Below are 21,415 nucleotides of genomic sequence, written 5' to 3' on the forward strand. Positions count from 1 at the left end.
CACAGGAAATGTAGCAAACCATCTATTAATGCTGATTAAATAATTAGCCCCTCCTACTAAATTAGGTAAATAAACTTGTTTTGATTTGAAAAGAAATAAAAAACATGTAAAGAAAGGTTGATTCATTTATTTATTTTATTTTTATTATTTCTGCAAAATAATTTAACAGGGGTGTAGAGAAAAAGTAATGAGCTTTGTCATCTTAGGATTTATTTAAAGTTAAATAAATAAGGCAAACAGTATGCTTGCAAAACCTTATCAACCCAAAAAATACACCCAAACCTTGAGATTTTTATTTACTTTTTAACAAAAATGAACAAATTAGTGTTTAATTCAATACCGGAATTTTTTTCTTGAGTAGATCACTGCTCTAAAGATTCAAATTATTTTGTCGTAGATAGAAAGCCGTCTATCGCCCATACAATATTTTACAGACTTGTATTGCTAAAGTAGATTTTCCAAAATCAAGAACCTTTTAAACATACTGAAAATGACTTAATACCGTATCATTTTGGGGCCTGTTACACCAAGATAACCCTTTTGGCCTAATTTTAGTAATAAATAATAATAATAATAGTAATATTTAACTATACAAATACTGCATAACATATTACGGTAACTATAGCTAAACTTAATAAAGGCCTTTCTTTGCTTCCTTCCAGACCATTGTCAAAATCGGTATTAAAAAGAACAATTAAAATCTCTTTAATAGCAAATTGATGTGCAAGACAAAGGAAGTTGAATACAAAACACAACTAACAAGTGTTTATGGGATATTCATATTACAGTATTACATTAAATGACTCTGAAGGTCACTCCATTGTTCTAAGTATAATAATAGCTATACCCAGGTGAGGACAATTATCAAAGAGTGTTAAGTTATGTTGCTGAAATCCAGGAAAAAATCCATAAAATCTGCTATGCCTCATTTCCTGTTTCCACCCCCTAAACAATAATGTAATCTTCCAACATGAATATTCATGATTTGGAATAGTTCATTTATTGTAAGATCTTTATTTTAATTTATATAATAAATTGTTATAGTTTCTAACGGTTAGATTGACATGAAGGGTCAATAATTGATTTAATTTTTAATTTATAAATCAAATTGATTATTATGTAAATAATTTTTGTTAATGAAGTTTAATAAAGTGCATTATGTTTGTATGTTTATTTTTTAAGCACCCCTACTGTAAAAATAAACAGTCCCAACTTTGCTGAGTGCTGTATTCCCATTACCAACTGCCTTAATACTGGCATTAGAGCTACAATAATGTGTGAGAGAGGCACTGGAATCACCCTAAAGACAGCCTGATGTAAAAGCTTACTTTAATCCTCGTGAAATATATTATAAATTGGCAAAATGAAACTATTATCCATTGTTCCAGATCACATGAGGAATTTTTTTTTAGGATTTACTTTACTACTGATATCTGGTAAGTGTAACAATATAAACAGATCATGGATATAGTCCATTTGAACTTTTAGGGACAGTTTAAAATTTCTGTATGTTATTAAATAAATATTAAATATATTCAAACATTCAGTAATTAAACATTAACATAAATATAAATTTAAAACCAAAACCATTAAACAGTGTATAGAAGACATGAATTGGTTATTTTTTACAGTCCTAGCTAGTGCAGTCATTTGAGTGCAGTATTAATTAGATTATTGCTAGCCCATTATGAACTTTTACTAATTTTAGGGACCGTTTAAATTTACTGTATGTTATTAAATAAAACTTAATTAAATAACTATTTACTGTTAACAATCAGCATTATGTACAGCATGCTTTGTTGGTTGGTAGTGACATTTACAGTTACCCAAAATAGTCCTGATGTTACAATACATGTACTGTATTGTAATTGTTTGTAACTACTGTGGAGTAGCTTTGCGTCCGGGTGTTGAGTAATTGGTCAGATGTTTTGCCAGGCTAGTGATCTGGAGGTCGTGGGTTCGAGTCTCACCCGAAAATTATTTGCATATTTTTTAGCAAGTATTTAGTATGAAGTGCAAAATACGTCAGAGTAGCGCAAAACATCTGACCAATTACATGTACTGTAATAAAACTGCATGAATTTTTATAATTTTTGTATTTTATGGTGTTGGGTAACTAATAGCAATAATTATTTTTCATCTCATGCCTGTGATTTTCTCCCTTTTCGAATAAGTATTACTGTATTATTCATACTGTACATCTGTTGACAGTTTGTTAACATGGATTTACCCTGATACTATACTTGCTAATATTACTATTTACTTTATAGCTTATTAGAATGTTGAAGGATGTACTTAACCACTTCCTCTGTGATGTAATTGGTTAATTAATTGTCACAGTTACCATTCTGGCCAGGGATTAAGGAATGATCACCCCATGGTCATGTAGAAGATAAGCTTCTGTCATTATCCCTTCATATGTTCCTTTATCTTATTTAAAAACTTTTACTGTATCCGACCTATAAATATAATAAACATTTTCCATGCATGGTTGTATAAAAAATGTTTTTCTGTAACACAATTTGCATCACTTTTGAAAAAAAAGGTAAATATTTGTACTGAATTTTATGGTAAAAAATCAGAACTTTAGGTTTTAACCTTATTGTACTGTAAAGTGTATGCCACATTCAAAGTACGGTAGATACATTTTAAATTTGTATTTTTTTTTAAAACATTTTGTTGTTAGGTGGTAGAAACAGCCTTGCTAGATTAATAGACAGGAGGAAAATGTACTGTTAAAGGTCCCACAGATTTCATCTTTCTCAATTATCTCTACAGACGATAGTGTATTTAATTCTTTTCGTAAAGCATGTTAAATTATTCTACTTAATTTGAAAATAAATGTTCAATACTAGTTAGTTGATACTAATCAAATATTTTTAAAACTTAAATTAAAGGCCTTTAGTTTCAGGCACTTTTTTCCCATAAACTGGCACATTTTACCACAAAAAAGGGCAAACTAATGTAAAAATATTTTTTTTATAGTGAGCATTAATTAAAATGTTATGTCATTCAACTATTTTACTTGGCATTTATGGAATGTACTTTATTTCAATAATATTTTAATATTTCTGTGCCATTTTGATACTTTGCAAGGAAACTATTATTAGATTATAATATTTGATGTAAATTTCTAAATCAATAATTGCCTTTCATATGGCAACAGAAGAGAAAGATTGTCAGACTAATTGTCTATGAAGTGGATTAGGTACTCAAGGTTTCAATTAGGGTCATGTTCATTTAGTGCTATGAATGGGATCAAGTATGGAAGCCCTAGGGTCTGGGACGGGCTGGGGCCTGGTGAATGGCGGCCTCATTCAACCTACAGACAATACTCTTCTAGACCTAGGCTAGCCCATTAAGAACTTAAGGCTGATAGGAACCTAGGGGTAACTTGGGCCAAAGCTTTAGCAGTTGTTTGTAAAGAGCTATTGTCCAGGTCTAAAAGTGTGTTAAATGAGTGGGCCTCAACATTCAAAATGAGTTCAGTATGATAAATATTAATTGCCATAAATACGTGATTGAAATAGATCAGCGAAGTGAGTGGTAACTTTGGAAAGCATGAATTAAATATGGAATTACAATTTTTATTTCATCACAATTTAAAACAATTTTTTTTGGAAAATTTAAATGTTATGCTTATTTATTTTACTGAATTATTTTTATGTTAAATAACCTAGCTACCATACTATATTTTAAACTATAGAAAAATACTGCATGACAGATATACGTCCTGTAGTATGTGTGCGTGACGTATTTATCTCTACACATTATAAATAGAAATTGAATTATTTGATTGGAATTAAAGGGATGATAGAAGGGTTTGATGTGCTCTGTCAGAGCAGTTTGAGCCTGCTGTGCGAGGCTTGAATCTCATCGCTAAGCCAATTTATACTCATTAGTCCGACCTGGATTAACATGAGTTGGTGTTATTGGATCTGCCATTATTAACAGAGTCATCAGAATTTAAAATTACTACCAAAAATAACCCGTGCAAATTAATAAAAAGTTATCATTTAATATATTTACTGTCATATATCATAAAAGAACATACATTTATGATTTTTAAACTAGATTTATCATGGAGATACAGTATTCTCCATGGATTTACCAACAAACATATTTTTGTTTGTATAGCAAATTGGTTTGCGATACTGAGCCGGGATTCTTTAAATAACTACAAAATTATGACACTCAGTTTAAAAAAAAAAATTAATTCAGGCTTTATTTTAAAAAGAATAGAAATATATAAACTATACAAACAATATAAATATCTTTTAAAGAAAATAATGAAGACATTCAATTTCTCCAATTGGAAAGTGCTGTGCTACTTTCTGTAATCAATATATTTCATTGAATTTATTTATTTCTGTACTATAATTCAGGTTTTATATTTACAGTAGTATATACATTCAATTAATGAAACTGAGTCTGCTAACATGCTAGATTGAGCAGATTCCTGAGACAAGACCTTTGAAATAAAAAGACCTACATATGAAGACAAATGCATGTTTGCCTCGGACATTAATATCGCAAAACATCTGAAAATGTCACAGATCAAAAGCCTAAGATGTTTTTAGGCGCAATTATTGTCCCGTTGTTTGCGCAAATAGATGATTGATACAAAACTCCACTGAAACCTAATGCTTTTTAATCTTCTTTTCATTGAGTGTATTTTTCTATTTTTAAACGTGATATTGTAAATGTTCTGTCTTGGCATTCTCATTTTTGTATGCTGTTGAAAAACGCAGTTGTTTATCAGCAACTATCAAATTTTCTTTTCAATTTTCTTTAATTGTTGGTTTTTAAAGAAGATTAAGCCTCTCAGATTGTAGTGATTTAAATGACACAAATATGTATCAAAATTAAAAATTTAATATGTGTTTTTTTTATTTTTTTTTTATGTCTTTAGGCAATGTGGCGAAGGATTACCAATAGTAAATTAATCACTTTCCTATCAGATAGGTGGGATATTTTGTGAACCAGTTCACCGGGGTAACCCCGTACTCTTCTCGAATAATGAACTGGGTTCTATAAAGTACACATTGAATAATAATATATGATCCAAACAATTATAATATCACAAACAACAAGATTGTAGAGGGTTTTGTGATTGCAGAGCCTTTATGTTACATGAGAAAAACTGCATTATTAAAAATAAATAATATCAATATTCTAGTGCTGTTATACATTTTGTCTACACATTTGTTTGCAATTATTTAGCAAACATTTTTGTGGTAAATCACACAGCATATTGCAGTAACTAGTACCTTAAACTTCTACATTAAAACATCTAAAATCATACATTTTATTACTCAGTAATTTTCAATTTATAAAAAAAAACATTCAAATGATATTATCGCTTTTAAATCAAACTATAACTATAAATAATATATTTTAAACCACAGATGTATAAATTCATAATGGATATGTTTTTTAGCCACTTTATATTTCTAGAGTTGCGTTGTAAACACCACGTCATTAATGACAGTCAATCTGCCAGTGTCAGCAGATTAATGCGCTAATGCGATAGGAGTATTTGATATTTACAGAAATACAAATTTTCAACGAGGCACTCGTAGCAAACCGGCACATTACATCATCATGTTTTCTTTTTTTTTTAAACTTTGCATCGTTCCTCAACTCTCTCATATCGGCTAAATGTGTTTTATAAATTTATGATTAATAGTTAGTTTTGTAGCTGTAGAGTAATGCACAGCAACGTTAAAAGCATGGATTTGATAGACGGTAGATATTTTCGGTGATATTATGCTTTAGGCTTGTGCATCAAAATTTCAATAATAACGATTCAAATCGTTATGCGAATTCTAATATTGCAGTTAAAATGTCATCAGTTAGATAAGCTATCAGCGCGATCTGTAAAGTTCTTTTTTTTGGCATTTAAATTTAAAAGTTCTTTTGTCACACTCTCCCTTTTATAATGATTGGATTTGGTGAGATAGGAATCAATAATAATTGATTTATTAGTCCACTTTTTTATGATGAACTTTTAATAATATTATTGCATTAAGTTTGTTAAAGTACAGTTAAATTGGGATATAATTCTTGTTGTCATCACACTTTGATAAAAATATGATAACAAAAGGGCTTTAAAACATACAATACATCAATCTTATTGGTAATGATATGATAAAATCCAGGGTTAACAGAAAAAATTCTTTCTGTAATACAGTATGACTAAAGGATTATTGAAAACATGATAATAACATGATAACAATGAGTTTATAACAGACAATTCTTTCTTTATATAATATGATTAAAAGATTATTGAATGAAAACCTGTGTTAATAATATGATAACAATATTTTGTATTGACATGAAATTATTTAAAATTTCAATTCATGATACTGATATAATTTATTGTAGCAAACAGCTAAAGATTAAAAAATTGAAAGATTAGGAATCCTTCCAATTTTCCAGAGAATGAACCTAAAATAGATAGTGTATATTGAATGAATTTTCAAGGTCCATGTTCAGCAGCCATCATGATAACAATAAGCTACTGTAGCATCTTTTTGTATCTTCTTACAGTACTGTATCTCCTTAAAAGGAAAATCTAAAGTGACGAGTGAAATTTTCAATTATTCAAACCATTGTTTCCATTCACTTCCTCCTCCTACCCCCTCCTTCTACTGCATCATGTCTAAATTACGGGAGTACACTGCCATTAACTTTTTATGATGTGGCCAAAAACAAAAATAAACACCCATAGAAAAATTCCAAACCCTTAGTCATTACAATACTGTCATAAAGTTAAGACTATTTTTTCTTTTTTAGTAAGATTTTTTAAGCCGATAATTAATTTATAAATGTTAAACGATAGGTAACCTGTCTAAACATATATTGTTGATCCAATTTAATGTTGTAGGATTGAAAACCATAATGGAATTATATAATAATGCATCCAAATGCTTTTATTATCGTAGCTATAAATTTTACTTTTAATAGTATGATTCGTTGTTGTTGACGTTTTATTTCAATTTTATCCTGAGTGGATTTACTGTAGAAGCAAAAATCCTTGTTGATTGAATAATAATTTAATAAATTAAGCCCCTTTGGAAAACTGAGCGAAATACTTGCCAAAATTAAAGAGTATTTGTTTCGGCCCCTATTGAAAATAAAGGTAACTTAAGATTTTAATAATAATTTTTTACCTCACCAATTAACGCCCAAAAATTCAACCTAATAATTGTTATAACAGCACTATACTTGGCAACATATGTTTTTGTCAAGTAATAAAAATATTAATCAAAATCAGACTAATGTATTTGTAGTAGCAATGTAGTTTGGTGGTTACCATATTTTACCTTCCAATCTCAGGGCTATAGAGTTTGAACATTAATTCCATGATATCTTTCATGGCAAAAACAGCACTACCAGTTAATCCTCCCAATGAGACTTAATTTAAAAAGTATGAGACGCAATTCCTGCATTTATCAAGTTTCAACAACACCCAATTAGCAATAAATAAACAATATTAACTTTCAATTGTTATTAAATTGTTGACTGGAACTAAATCAAAGTCAAATGTATATGACAAATATTTTAGATTGATTGATTAATATCATGTCACAATTTTATTCAATCTACAGTATAAATGTTCATTGCAACTAAACCAAGTCAAACTACTAAAGTTTAAATTATTATGTTACATAATAATTTAAACTTGCAGGTCTTGCATGTGTTCTGGAATATAATATAGGATTAGTGGTGTACAGGTATATTACTCTGTATTGTGCGTCTATGTATGTTTTTTTTTGTTTTGTTGAACCTCTCGTTGCGTTTTCAAAGGGGAGAACCAATACAATTATTAGCAGGTACTGTAGATCTATTGCTTCATAAAACACAATTTGTACACAACATTAACAATTTGAAATATTATTCTTAAATTGTTCAACTAAGCCTAAATCAAAAGAACGGGACAACAAATATTTTCGCTTGATGCCGTTTCACCATTTAATCCAACCATTATATAATTGTCTAAGTTAGCAGATTTAACACCAGTTGCTGTTAAATTTCTTGCTACGCTTCACCGCTCCAATCATTAACGCCACTTTGCAATCTGCGTCGTGCTGTCACAAATTTCATCAACACATATTTTTGTGTTTGGATGGTTTGTGGTAAATAATAAATACAGTAATATTTAATAATAAATATGTTTTTGGAAAAAAAGCATAAACAAAATTGAGTGGGATATAACATAGTTTTTATTAATTTTAATAATTTAATTAGCAATTACTAACATAATATATTAAGTTCCTATAATAAAATAAGTATTTAACGAAAAAAAGTATATATTTTTATTCTATTAAAATAATGATAAAAAGTTCGCTGTTTTTTTTAAACAAATTTCATAAGTTTGGTCTTTAGCTACACATTTTTAGCCTAGACTGATATATTTTTTCATTAAACTTCTACACATTTCATAGATATATTAAAAACTACAGTATACACCATACTTTATGGGTGGTTAATCCTGATGTCTTTTTCACATCCTTTTGTCCCAGTTGTTATTTTTCAATTGTACAAAACCATTATATCAAAATCATCATTTCCTGTTAAACCCGCTAATTCTTCATTTCGAAAGTGATGCTCAACAATGGAACATCCCGAGAGGCGTTCCATTCCTTTTCCATAACAACCGGCCATTTCCTTTTACCACGACACATCCAATTCCCACTGTTCTACTTTAATGGCAAGAGTTGTACGGATCTGGTTAGAATGACGCATTACTCTCCAAGTCTACACTCCCAATTAGCGGGCAATTCTCTTGGCGGATTGCTCGGTTTTTCACATTTAAAAAAAAAACTTTTGACAAGTTGAAAAATATGTCACAATATTTCTTGCTGAAACAGCAGCAACCTGATAAATTACAGTATGTTTGCAATGCTTACTACAGTATAGTGCTGTTAAGGCATTTTGATAAATTCTGTGTGTTGAAATCATAATATTCCAAAAATAAAGAATATTATAATTGTTTAACTTGTTTATATTAAATTATATTTATACAAAAATAATATTAAAAACCATATTAAAAACAATTATGGATATGCATAACAAATAAAAAAAATCAACATTATGTAATAAATGAAATAAATACACATAATTAATTTTGTAAAAAATTCTTAGAAAAGTTATTATAATTTGTATATATAACTTTATATTAGATTACGACAGTGGACAGAAAACCCTAGAAAAGGACATACAGTGTCTTCATTGTTTTAAATTAAAAACCAGAGTGGAAAAAAACAATCAAAACAAAATATTTATTATTAAAACATGCTACACTGCTGTGAGACAAAAAAAAATGTAGTATTTACACTTTAGACCCATTTTATGCTGAACTCGCAGGATAATGGGAACAACTATTATTTTAACTATAAAAAGACAAAATACGTGGTGAATTCAACCAAAAATCCAGACAATAGAGCCAACTACTATTGTTTGCTTGAAATTTAAGTTTTTTTCAGGTGAAAAATAAAATATTTTTTTTCAATCGATAAAAAAATATTTTTTTAGGGAGAAAATATATCTTTAAATTTGGACAAACAAATAAATAAAATACTCAGAACAGGAAACAATTGCACAAGGCCAACCTAAACTTAATTTATTAATAACGATTAAAGTATGAGTGAATTAATTAAGCTTAGTTTTTTCTTTAGTACAAAAGTCCACTAAAGTGCAGTTGCTATATAAAATAACTGAATATTAACCAACTGTACTAGGAGCACTACTGCCGTCTACTAAATGTAAAAACAGTATATTCCAAACGAGACTAGTGTCCACTGGTTGACTCTCATCTAAGCTCTGCTTAATCTTTTAAATTTGATATGTTATTTTTATATTTTTCTAAATGGTCTTTACTAGATCTACTTAAACTTATGACATTTTAACAAAAAGTACTGTAACAAGCATGAATACAGCGCGTCAATTTTAATTAAGCCGTAAAATTTGATATGCGTGTGATTACAAATATATTTTAGTTTCTATAACATGATTAAGTCAAACCAAATATAAGCAGATGTCGGCGTTCTTTAAAGTATATGCGTAGTTGCGTGTGTCCGCACTTCAGAACCCTAATTTTGTTTAATAAAGGCACACGAATTATAGGTTGATACCGGTTGATATACTTTGCACTTTATCAATCTACATAATATACTATCATTATTACCGATCTCTTTGTGTGTTTTAAAAATAGTACAGCCAACGTGAATCACAATACCTATTTGATGAAGTCATCATAGTATTGTACTAATTGGTCATTCATTATTTTTGATTGGAAATTTGTTGTTTGTTGATTTAATGACATCATTAGTGTCTATCCTAGTCCTTAGATAATTTATTTACACATTTTCTATACAAACCTTCTGTGTGTTAGACTTTATAGATACCCCTATATTATGAATAATGGTAATTTATTGCCGTGAGTTAAGGGTTACTGTTAAATTATGAATTACTGGAAACAGATTTAAAATCATTTTAATTATGAAAAATAGAACAGTTTCTTTAACAATAACAAAGAAAAGAAAGTACAGTTGACTGTAAAGTAGATACATTTTAAGGCAAGTTTTCCTGATTCTCAGTACTGTATACTAGACTTTTTATAAGCGAAAACATTTTTTTTTTCTACAGAAGCATTTTCTTTAGACACTTTTATATAGATTTTATTTTACTATAATATTATGCATAATGGTAATTTATTGCCATGAGTTAAGGGTTACCGGTAAATTATGAATTACTGGAAACAGATTTACCAGTATTTTTAAATTATTTTAATTATGAAAAATAGAACACTTACCTTTAAAAACAACAAAGGAAATAAAGTACATTTGACTGAAGATACATGAGGCAAGTTTTCCAGATTCTCAGTAATTTATCTAGACTTAAGCAAAAACATTTTCAAACTTTTTTTTTTCTATAGGAGTGATTAAAAATATTAAAACTGCAAAATGACCTATTCAATTTTTATTTTAAAACCTTTTTGAGAGGCATACATCTTTAAGGATAAAGCTGAAAGTTCAATTTAGTTACAAATTTTGAGCAGTATCTATCAGCCTCTAATTGGTTTTACAATTCATATACATTTTTACAAGATAAGAAAGACCAAAAGTTTAAAAATGTATGTCTTGATACCATAATTATAATTGCAATCGCTTTGTTTGCGCAATTCTGAAAGAATTTAAAAATAGTTCACATGTTGGGCAACTATAATCTTATGCAGTTTTAATGAATCTTTACAATTTAACTTTGGAAGCAAGAGTTGCATTTCCTTCGTCTCGGAGTCAGTGTTAATAATTGCACTTATTTTCCGTTGGCCAAGGAAAAGCCAGACAGCCCAATGTTTGCTAGAAACAACACAATTATTATACAATCTAAATATGTTCCCAAGGTATTTACTTATTGTTAAAATCATGTATTTCTGTAAGTTCTCAATTTCAGCCAGTGTGGGAGAGAAGAAACCTTGAGGCCTAGAAATACACAGTGGGTGATATTATGGTACAAATTAGGCACCCCAAGGGAGTGTAAGAAGTGTGAAAATAAAGAGCTTATAAAACATGACTAGGCCAGGTGTCATTGTTAAAGCCATGTTTTAAGGCTACCCTGGCCTAAGCCTTATGTAGGCCGTTTGTATCCTTTGTTCCGTACCATGTTATGCGGTGTGTATTAATAGTATATTATTATTGTTAGTATATTGCTTGTTGGCAAATAGTCACACTTAGGTCAATAGCCTCAAGGCTGTTGACGGGACCACCTCTCGTGAGATAATTTCAAGCACACGGACTGTTACTAATTTTTTTATGTTTTCACTTAAGTTGCAATTTTATTTATGATTGTGCTTAGTGGGTATTAAAAAGAGTATAATGACCGAAGAATAGGAAAATATATATATATTTACAAAATGCATGTAGGGGCCTAGTGCTGATATTTGCAAATTTTATTTTAAAGTTTAATACAAATAAACTTTTCTAAAAGTTTCTAAGACATTACAATTAAATTCTCAATTGTTTAAAGTACAATGTCAGAGTAGGGCAAACATCTGACCAATTACTAATTAAACTCCCTTATGCAAAGCTACTCAACAGTATTTAAATAAAATTATTCTATTTCTTATTAAACAATATCAGAATGATTTACTGTTTAAAGTAAAAGCGTTCCCTTGAAATTACAAACCAATGTTACTACAGCAGATTTAATTGGAAAATTACTAGTGAAATCTTCCTTTTTAACATTCAATTGCATAGTAAACATTAGGACCTATAACAACATTTAAATATTTATGCCATAGATTAGTTATGTTATTTTACCACATTAAATGCTAAAAGTTTAATACATAAATGGATAGATTAAGTATGCAGATTTTCTTTCTTCTTTCTAACTAAGCATGAAATACTTAAATTGTAAATAATTAATATCAAGATTTTGAAATGGTGTACATCTTTCAATACAAATGTAAACAATATGTTTGCTTCACATATTTGAGTTCTTTCTTTTCAAGGATAGGGTATTTACAGTGTTAAATTAGTGATGTAATTTTTTCCTAATGTTATTGTTATAACATGGAGAAATTTCTCCATGGTTATAGCAAGTACAGTTTTCCCTGTGGAATTGACATCTTTCACTAGATGTGTTTATGAGTATCTGATGCTCCATGCTTGTTGTCGTGTAACGTAGGTGATTTTAGTGTAGAAAGACAAGCAGCTAATTAAGGAATGAAACGGTTGCCGCATAACGTCACTTTAATCTGTTAATTCACGTTTGTCGCTGATGTCCACAGATTACCGGTTATAACGACTTGGCCTTAGTGTTGATGGAAAAAAACAAAGCAACAAGGATATAATTTTAGATACATATGAAAATATTCATTTGTTATTTTTGGTTGTTAATGGTATTTGTCTGCGAAGCAGTTACTGCAGTAACTGCATTTAATTTCACTGCATTTTAGTTCGGTTTGTTTAATGTATGTTGAAGCCAAAACATTTTGATAATTTCAGGTTAAAGATACACAATTTTGTTACTGGAGTAACTGCAGTACAATTATTAATAATTAAGTCCCTTAAATAATTTATCCCTATATTATAACATTTCATAATTAATAATAAAAGTGATACTAAAATGGTTTTAATAATACAAATATGCCTAATTTAGGATTTTTATTTCTGAAGTTTTTGAAGTCTCTTCTTCCCTGAAGCATGTGGTGTTACAATAAACTTTTTTTTAAAGTATTTATTATACAAATTAAACAAATAAATTTTATGATATTGATAAACACAATAGGTGATCCACTGAATGGTGTAGATTACCTAAAAATATTTCAAAATTTAATTGGTTAATTTTGTTCATATTTTATTATTTAGTGTAGTAACTTAGGTCAATTTCCATCAACAATCAAACTTACTATTTTCACTCATTCTATTCTATTGAGTATTGATTTCAACATCACAGGGAACCGAATTGGTATCAAAATATTAGTTTACTGTGTCACCTGCATTGACCTTACCTGCTTTACCTGTGTACAGCTTATTTATTTTACCTGTAATCTGACCTTTTCAATTTGCACTTCATTGTTCCTCGGATTTCACTATTAAATAATTAGTCCAAGGAGATTAATATATTATTACCTCAATAGTAATTTTCGCAATCGTTCGTTTGAAAGAATCATCAGTGACAGCAGGCTTAGGACATACTTTCACCATGATATTGTTATCTCGTTCAGTCTAGCGCTAATTTGTTACGTCTGAAATTCAAACCACTGCATTGTGTATCATAATCGTATCTTCTGGGATATTATGTGACTGATAGAGTATTTGATATGCTATAGATGAAACGCATGTTTATAGATGAAATATAATTATAATGTTCAGATAAACTAATTAATATACACAATTAAAGTAATTATTATTAATGTAGATAATTGTGTTTTTTTATTTCACTTTAGGCCTATAAGTTAAAGAAATTGGAATTACTAAGCAACACAATTTTGGCCATTTTATCAAAAATTCAAAGCACTAAAAACTTCTTTAAATTTAGATTTATAATAAATATTAATTAACTATTAAATTCTATTAAAATGTACAATTAAAATTGTCAGTAAATTATTTCAAAATAGAATTTTTAATGGAAATTCTATGTTTTAAAAGTTTCTTAGACCACGTTTTGTGTGTCAGACTGCAGTCACGTTTTTCCTTAAGTACCCTTAATTGTTATGTATTTAAATAAATAAAAAATTAATGTAATTTTGATGGACAAGCATTATATCAATCAATCTATTATACACATTCAACACATTGTTTGATATTCAGCTGATTGACCATTAGTCATCAAATTCTACGATTATTCATTTCATGAGTACATTTTTCGTAATATCGTTTTCTTTTATGGATGTTTCACGTTTTTATAGTCGTTCTCTGTGTGTGTTTGCATCTGTCAGTCGTATTGTTTAATAGAATGAAATTACAAATAATTTTATGTGTAATGATAATTTTTTATTCTTGTATTTGACACTTTGTTTTACAAGAATTTGATTACCAGTATTTCTTCATTGTCGTCATATTATGATTCACGTTCTTTTACATTCCTTTGTATGATTTCTCTCTTAATTACCTATAACAGCATTGTTGGAGAATTTGTGTGTTTATGTACATACCTTTGGGGCTCATTTACCCTACTACACTCCATATCGAACAAATAAAATCGATGATGATGTAATTGTGAATTGGTGTCCTCATTGGGCAAGTCATTAAAGGTGATATTTGAGATATTAGAGGTTAGATTTTTTAATAATTATATGTGAATTTCAACCAATCAAAATGTGGTAACAGTCCTTGAAAAATTTCATACTGAATCATAATGATTGATTTTACTAAATAAACATTTGCTGGCCTCCCTCTCGCAGACTTTTAAAATTCATAGTTACTGTACCTTAACATTTTTAAGTTTTTACATATAGCATTTCATGGTGGCAAAACGATTATGTTAAAATGCCTTTATAGTGATGTAGGCCTATAGTAGTAAGACTACAGGTGCTAAAAATATTGAAAAGATCATCAGAAAGTTTGTTTAAGAAACAGTACATTTCCTATCTGAACATTCTGAACCTGAATGTTTACGATAAAACGATCACATGTACAGATACATTGAAAAATTGTAAACATCTTACACATTTTTAATGCCACTTTATGTGTTAATCTTTTATTTGCACACATATCTCAAGTGCTTTAATAGTACATGCATAATTTGAAAAATAACACTACAATATGGTAGTACATAATATATGAATAAAAATTAAAAGCTAAACAGTTTTTACCGTTATAAGCAAATTCATAATTCAAAGTCAAATTGTTATCAATTATTAATATAAACAAAAACATTTTAAACCTTTTTTCTTGTACATGTTTTTCCATCAATTACAAGCAATTATCGTGAATACAAAATATAATCCGGAATCACTGAACCGTATTAAACATTAGCTGAACCATTCAATATATTCTCGCATATTGGCAGATTATCTCCTGCTCCCACCGATTGAACCCGCATGATAAAAATTATCTTTTGATTGGCAGGTGTAAACGGGATTATTGCACCCGTCTCCGGGAGCAATGGCATCACACACTACTTGATTTTCTACCGCATAGAATCCTTTTAATATTTCTTATATTATTTCCGTGTTATTGGTCACAAGTTTTTGTTTATTGAATACACAGCATATGAAAACTATTTGCGTAAATGCGCTATGATTACTTTTATTATTATTATTAATTATAAATTCCCCGGGGCAAGAAAACAAGGTGTTTGCAGAACAATGAAAAGGAGAAAATTTTCACAGAGAATGTATTGATTATTTAATAGGCTTGTAAGTAAGTATTTTTAAAGTTAACATTGCTATAGAAATTGTGTGATTGTGGTATTGCTAAAGACTTGTTCTGTTATATCAGCCGTATAATCTATGACACAACTTGCGACATAACCTACATTTTGTTGTGCGAATTAAGTATGTTTCATGTCAATCGTAAAACTTTAAGCTGGGTATATGCAGGCAACTTTAAAGTATACGGTATATGGTATACTTTTTAAAGTAAAATGTCTGCATATTATATTAAGCAGACTCTGGGTTTGAATCTCTGTTTTTTTTTTTTTTTTTTTTTTTCTTCATACTCATCCAACAGCGAGTAACTCGCCAATTACAGGATGGATAAACTATTTAATAATTTATCGTGCTTATAAACTAAGTCTCATTTGAGGCTTAGGGAGTGGAGTTGAAAGAGTCATGAGTTACAACCCTGCACTAGGTCAGGATTGAACCCTGCACTAGGTCAGGATTGAACCCGGGACCTTGGGATTGGAAGGCAAGCACGTTAACCACCAAGCTACAGCTCCACTCCGGAGCTGTTGATGCGGCTTGTTAATAATAATAAATAATTGACCCACTATCCTTGCAGAAGTACACCTGCTGCCATGTATTAAAATTGAATTAATTTATGGCTGGAACCGAAAGATGTGCGACTCCTTTGACCAAATAATTTTTATAATAATTTTACCAGTGCCAGCAAAAAGTTTGCGCAAAAAGTATGTAAAACTCAGCTAATGAAACTATCTCTTTAATTGGGGTTACTACACTTCATACAATCTTGATATTAAATTCCATCTGTGAACCAATTTAAACGACTTACGGAATGAAGTTATTAATACCAGCACTAAAAACGTAACTCACTGGATAAAGATAATTTACCGCTGATGTAGAAGCACAGGTGATATGTAAATGATACTTCTGTTCGAATGTTTTATAGTTCATATGATATAGAAATATTATTCAACTTTGATCGTTAAGTGAGGGCACTCTTTGTGGAAGGTGAGTAGTGCAGGAGTCGCATCGTTAAAATTTCATTATTTAATATTTTATTGTTCCAAATGTTTGGTTTTAAAGTTTATATGATGTTGAGATAGTGTACAATGTTGATCGGTAAATGTATATTAATTTGTTTTGCCAGTATACAATTAGATGGTTACTCCGATGAACATCAACGCATGCAGCTTACAATATATTCAAGTCAAACCAATTGCATTTTTTTTTATAAGAGTAAGATACAGTAGATTTGTCACGTTTCCAATAATATTTTATCTGTATTTTACAACATAATATGCATGATGTGGTGATAACATATGTCACAAAAGTTTTAAAAAACTAATAATGTAAAAGAATAATGTTGATATGATTTACTGTATTTTATTACAATTTTACAAACAAACAATTTTATTGTTATCATCAAAACACGTTACAACATGTATTTAAATTCTAACGAGACCCAAGAAATGTGGAAAAATTATAGTGTATTATAAAAACGGATTTTTATTTGAGTGTTTTTTTTTTTTTAGTTTTAGCAATTCAGTGATTAGTACCAACAGATGTTGTCTTTGAATGGGTGGCCATTAATATCAGTATTTGCTTACAAATGGTGTCAACAATAACATCTTTATTTAAATTAATTGTAATAAATTTTGAATGATACAATTCAATACCTTTATAATAAATTTAATCTCACCCACATAGGTTTATTTAATTTTGGGTTCAAATTCATAATTAATATCAAATAAGATAAAAAAAAATAAAGAATAGCAAATATTGTTATGATATTAGTGGAGTTGATGGTTGATAGTTGCCTTCCATCCAATCCCAAGCATGATCATGTAAAAAATTGAAATATATGTATGTACTGTATACAATGTATTACATTGTACATTATACAAAAGTCTTGAAATAAATTATGTTTCATACTAAATAACAGCAGAATTTCAAATGTAATTTCAACATCTCTATGTTTTATATTACAATTATGCGTAATGTTGCGACGGAATGATCAATATTATGAAAAAGAATTATATTAACGATATAACCATCATATTTTTGCACCTTTTCCAACACATTTTAAAATCTTTGCCTGGAAATGTAGGTCATGTGACTGCAGTTCCTGGTGATTACCTCATTAAAAGATTATATAAAGTATAATTTAGTTGCACGCTTGACCGCACACAGTAAGGATGCAAATAGAAAGTGTAAATTATTGTTGCATTCACCAACTCCCTGCATTCACACTGTAATTATTTTCAAATTTTTGCAGCTAATTTTTTTGAAGCTGCAAAAATGAAATGAGTTAAAAATTTCCTTAAAGTAGTTCAATTGCATTTTTACTGTATCAGCATAATCTGTAATGATAACATAAATGAGCAAAAACAACTTTTCAACTTAAATTTATAACTTTTCACTTAAAAAGTTTAAAACGAGTCTACCACTTAATTAAAATACCTGTATAGCCTACAGTACTGTTTACACTTCTGTTGGGATAGCTAGTTAGTTAGTTCATTTTTATACTGGGTGACCTCTTCAGTCAAAGACTGATCTCCCAGAGGGCTCAGTTGGTGATCAGTGGCTGTGATGTACTAATACACCGGGGTAACCCCCTACTCGTCTCGAAAGATGTACTAGATTCTTTAAAGTGCACACGAGCTAGTTGTGTACACTGGACCATAGAGATATTATAGTGAACCTCTATGACTGGACCTACGGTTTATAGTCCTTATCCGAGAAGACTCGTTCTACCACCAGAACCATAGAGTGAGTGAGCCTCGAACCCTTGCCGATGTTATGGCTACGTAATTGCGGTTCCACTGTCTTAACCGCTCGGCCACTCACTCACTCGAGTTACTTAAGGGACATCCATATTAAAGTGAAAACTTTCTTTTGAAAAAAAAAAATGAGGAATATTATTATTTCATCAACACTGCTCAAGCCTACTGTATTCAGGGGACACCCCTATTGTAAATACACTTTATTCTGGTCCTGATAGGGCCTCCTTAATTGGGATGGGTTCTACTCTGTGTATTGGCTTACCTATATTAACTTGTGTAAAATACATACTGTAGTTTACACACATAACTTTTCATACTTTCATAGCTTTTTTGAAATAAGAAAAAAATGTAATTTTGTCATTCAATTATAGCTGTGCAATATAAATGTCAGAAACAGTTAAACTCTGAGGAGCTGTTAAAGAATAATATACAGTACAGTAAAACATTTATGAAACAGTTGGTTCATAGAAACAAAATCTCCTTAAAAAATGGAAATTAGTTTACAAAATGTTAATTTGAATTTATTTGTACTGTAATGCTTTCTAGTTTTTAGCATTCATTCTGGACAACATATGATGGTTATTTAATGGTGTTTTAGGCCTATTTGATTACTTTTCCATACACTTTCTTTTAGCCATTTGTAATTTGAATTGGTAAACGGCAACATACTGTAATGTTGCAGATAATTATAATTTGATTTCCATTTATCAAAATATTGTTTTGACTATTTGATATTTTGTTGTGAAAAAATGTTGTAAAATCTCCCAGGCTGTTACGATTAGTATGGTATGAAAAACAAATACCATACAGCAAGTTTATCCCAATACCGGACAACAATATCTTTTCTTTTAAAACCTAGATTTTTAAATGAATTAACAAATTGTAAAAAAAATATATATTATACATGATCAAACACCAGAATAATGTCAGGATAGATAAATTATATTGTGCTTATTAAAGTCTCATTTTAAAGGAGTGAAGTAAAAACAAATAACCCTGCACAGAGTTAAGATTGAACCCTGGACCTTGGAAAACATGCATGGAAACTACAAAGATACAACTCCAATAGTAAAAATTATTTTGGACCTCTTGGAACCTTTTGGTTTTCGGTAAATTGACAGAGATGACTGTATCAAGTTTTTGTTCATGACGCTTCCATAAACACTGTAAAGTGATTTTTTGAAGCCAAAACTCTGCATTGATGTATACCATAGTTCAAAATTTACTGTTAGAATTAGTCTAACAAAATGGACTAGCCTTAGTATAGGCCTAGAGAGTTCAGTATTTATCTCTATGGTCATAGCAAAATCAACTAGCCCAATTCAGTTATATTAGTTAGAGAAAAACAAACATACAGACCTGTTATGCATGTTGTTTGTTTACTCCATTGGAAAGTAAGTGAATGTTATCTCTTCCTGAACATTGCCCTATTTTAACCAATAAACTTTACTTTAAAAGTGAATCACTGTATGATTAATATATTTGTGAGAGATGTAATCCCCTGATACCCTTAGTTCATCCAAGTTCATTATTTTCACGCCTCATTATGATTCCTGTTATTAATTATCATTAACTCCCTAGATATCTTTACAGGACTCCATTTATAGAAAGATAGATACTGTAGATAATTAATGTTTGCTGTGTACTTGTGCTATCACAACTTCCATTCCATTTTGATGTCATTAGAAACGGATCCTATGACTGTGACTCCTAGATTAGAATGTTTTGACTTTTTAATTTATTAAATTGAAAGTTAACCAGCCTAGATCTGTTGGGGCCAGTGGCAGTATTCACCATTGACGACTTAGAGAAACTCTTAGGCCTACTGGTAACATTATTGGAAATTATTGGAAGTCTTAATAAAAGCGTGATTGGTGAATTTTTTCACAAATCTAAAAACTATTAGTTTTACTATCGTCATCAGAAATGAAACATACTATTCTACTATTTCTGTGCTAGTATTGTAACTAATAAAACCTTATTATTGTATTGTTAACAACCTATAAAGAGAAATATGGTCGGTTTTATATGTTGAATTGAATATCGTTTTGGCTTATCTACAGTATAGTACAAAACCTGTTACAGTTGCTGTTATATTAGTAACGGTACACTACTGTATTTGAAAGCCCTACAACTACTGTATAGGCCTTGGGAGTCATTGGTTTCAATTCCTATTTATTTCTTACAGTACAAACCAAATATACCTGTAGTTCACTACAAGCACAATAGTACCAAAGAAAACTATACTGTACCTTGTGTACACTTAATTTTCTGTCTTGCATTTCTACATTGTACCACTATAGAGATATCTAAAACTGCCCCAAGTATGTTTATAATCAGTTAATTAATAGTTGTCTCCAGAGAGAAAATTGTTAGTGCAGTAGATAGATGTTTGTAAACAGACAGTTTTGTAAAATTGTCTTCTATTTTAAACCCATATGAAAATAAATTTAAAAATTTGTGAGCGAAAAGCGAACCCTTCTGCTTGATATGCCGACATATTATATGCACTGGGGCTTTCATGGTATAGTTTAAATAATATTGGATTGCGACTAGTTCTCAATAGTACGTACTCTCCACAGGGATAAAATTGATACTCGCCCCCCCCCCCCTTATTCTAGGTTAATTCACACGGTAGGTTCTCTGAAAACATAATGAAAATTAATTTATTCAATGTTAGGAAGATGAGGAAATCTGTGAGATAACCGTAGATATTATTGCATATTAATAACAGTTTGATTTTATCTGTACAGAACTAGTGTAATTATATTAT

The 21,415-nt window shown here is 29.7% G+C and overlaps 1 protein-coding gene across 2 annotated transcripts in view; it reads left to right on the top strand.

The window, feature by feature from the left end:
- Positions 1-1,281: 1,281 nt before the first annotated feature.
- The window catches only part of LOC140056471 (roundabout homolog 2-like), an 89,360-nt gene continuing 69,226 nt past the window's right edge, over positions 1,282-21,415 (top strand). For both annotated transcript variants that reach the window (XM_072101841.1, XM_072101842.1), the window contains exon 1: positions 1,282-1,436. In XM_072101841.1, coding sequence (XP_071957942.1) covers positions 1,364-1,436 — 73 coding nt within the window. In that variant the 5' untranslated portion in view covers positions 1,282-1,363. The remainder of the gene's footprint in view (positions 1,437-21,415) is intronic.

Source organism: Antedon mediterranea, chromosome 8 (assembly GCF_964355755.1).
Source record: "Antedon mediterranea chromosome 8, ecAntMedi1.1, whole genome shotgun sequence".
NCBI lineage: Eukaryota > Metazoa > Echinodermata > Crinoidea > Comatulida > Antedonidae > Antedon > Antedon mediterranea.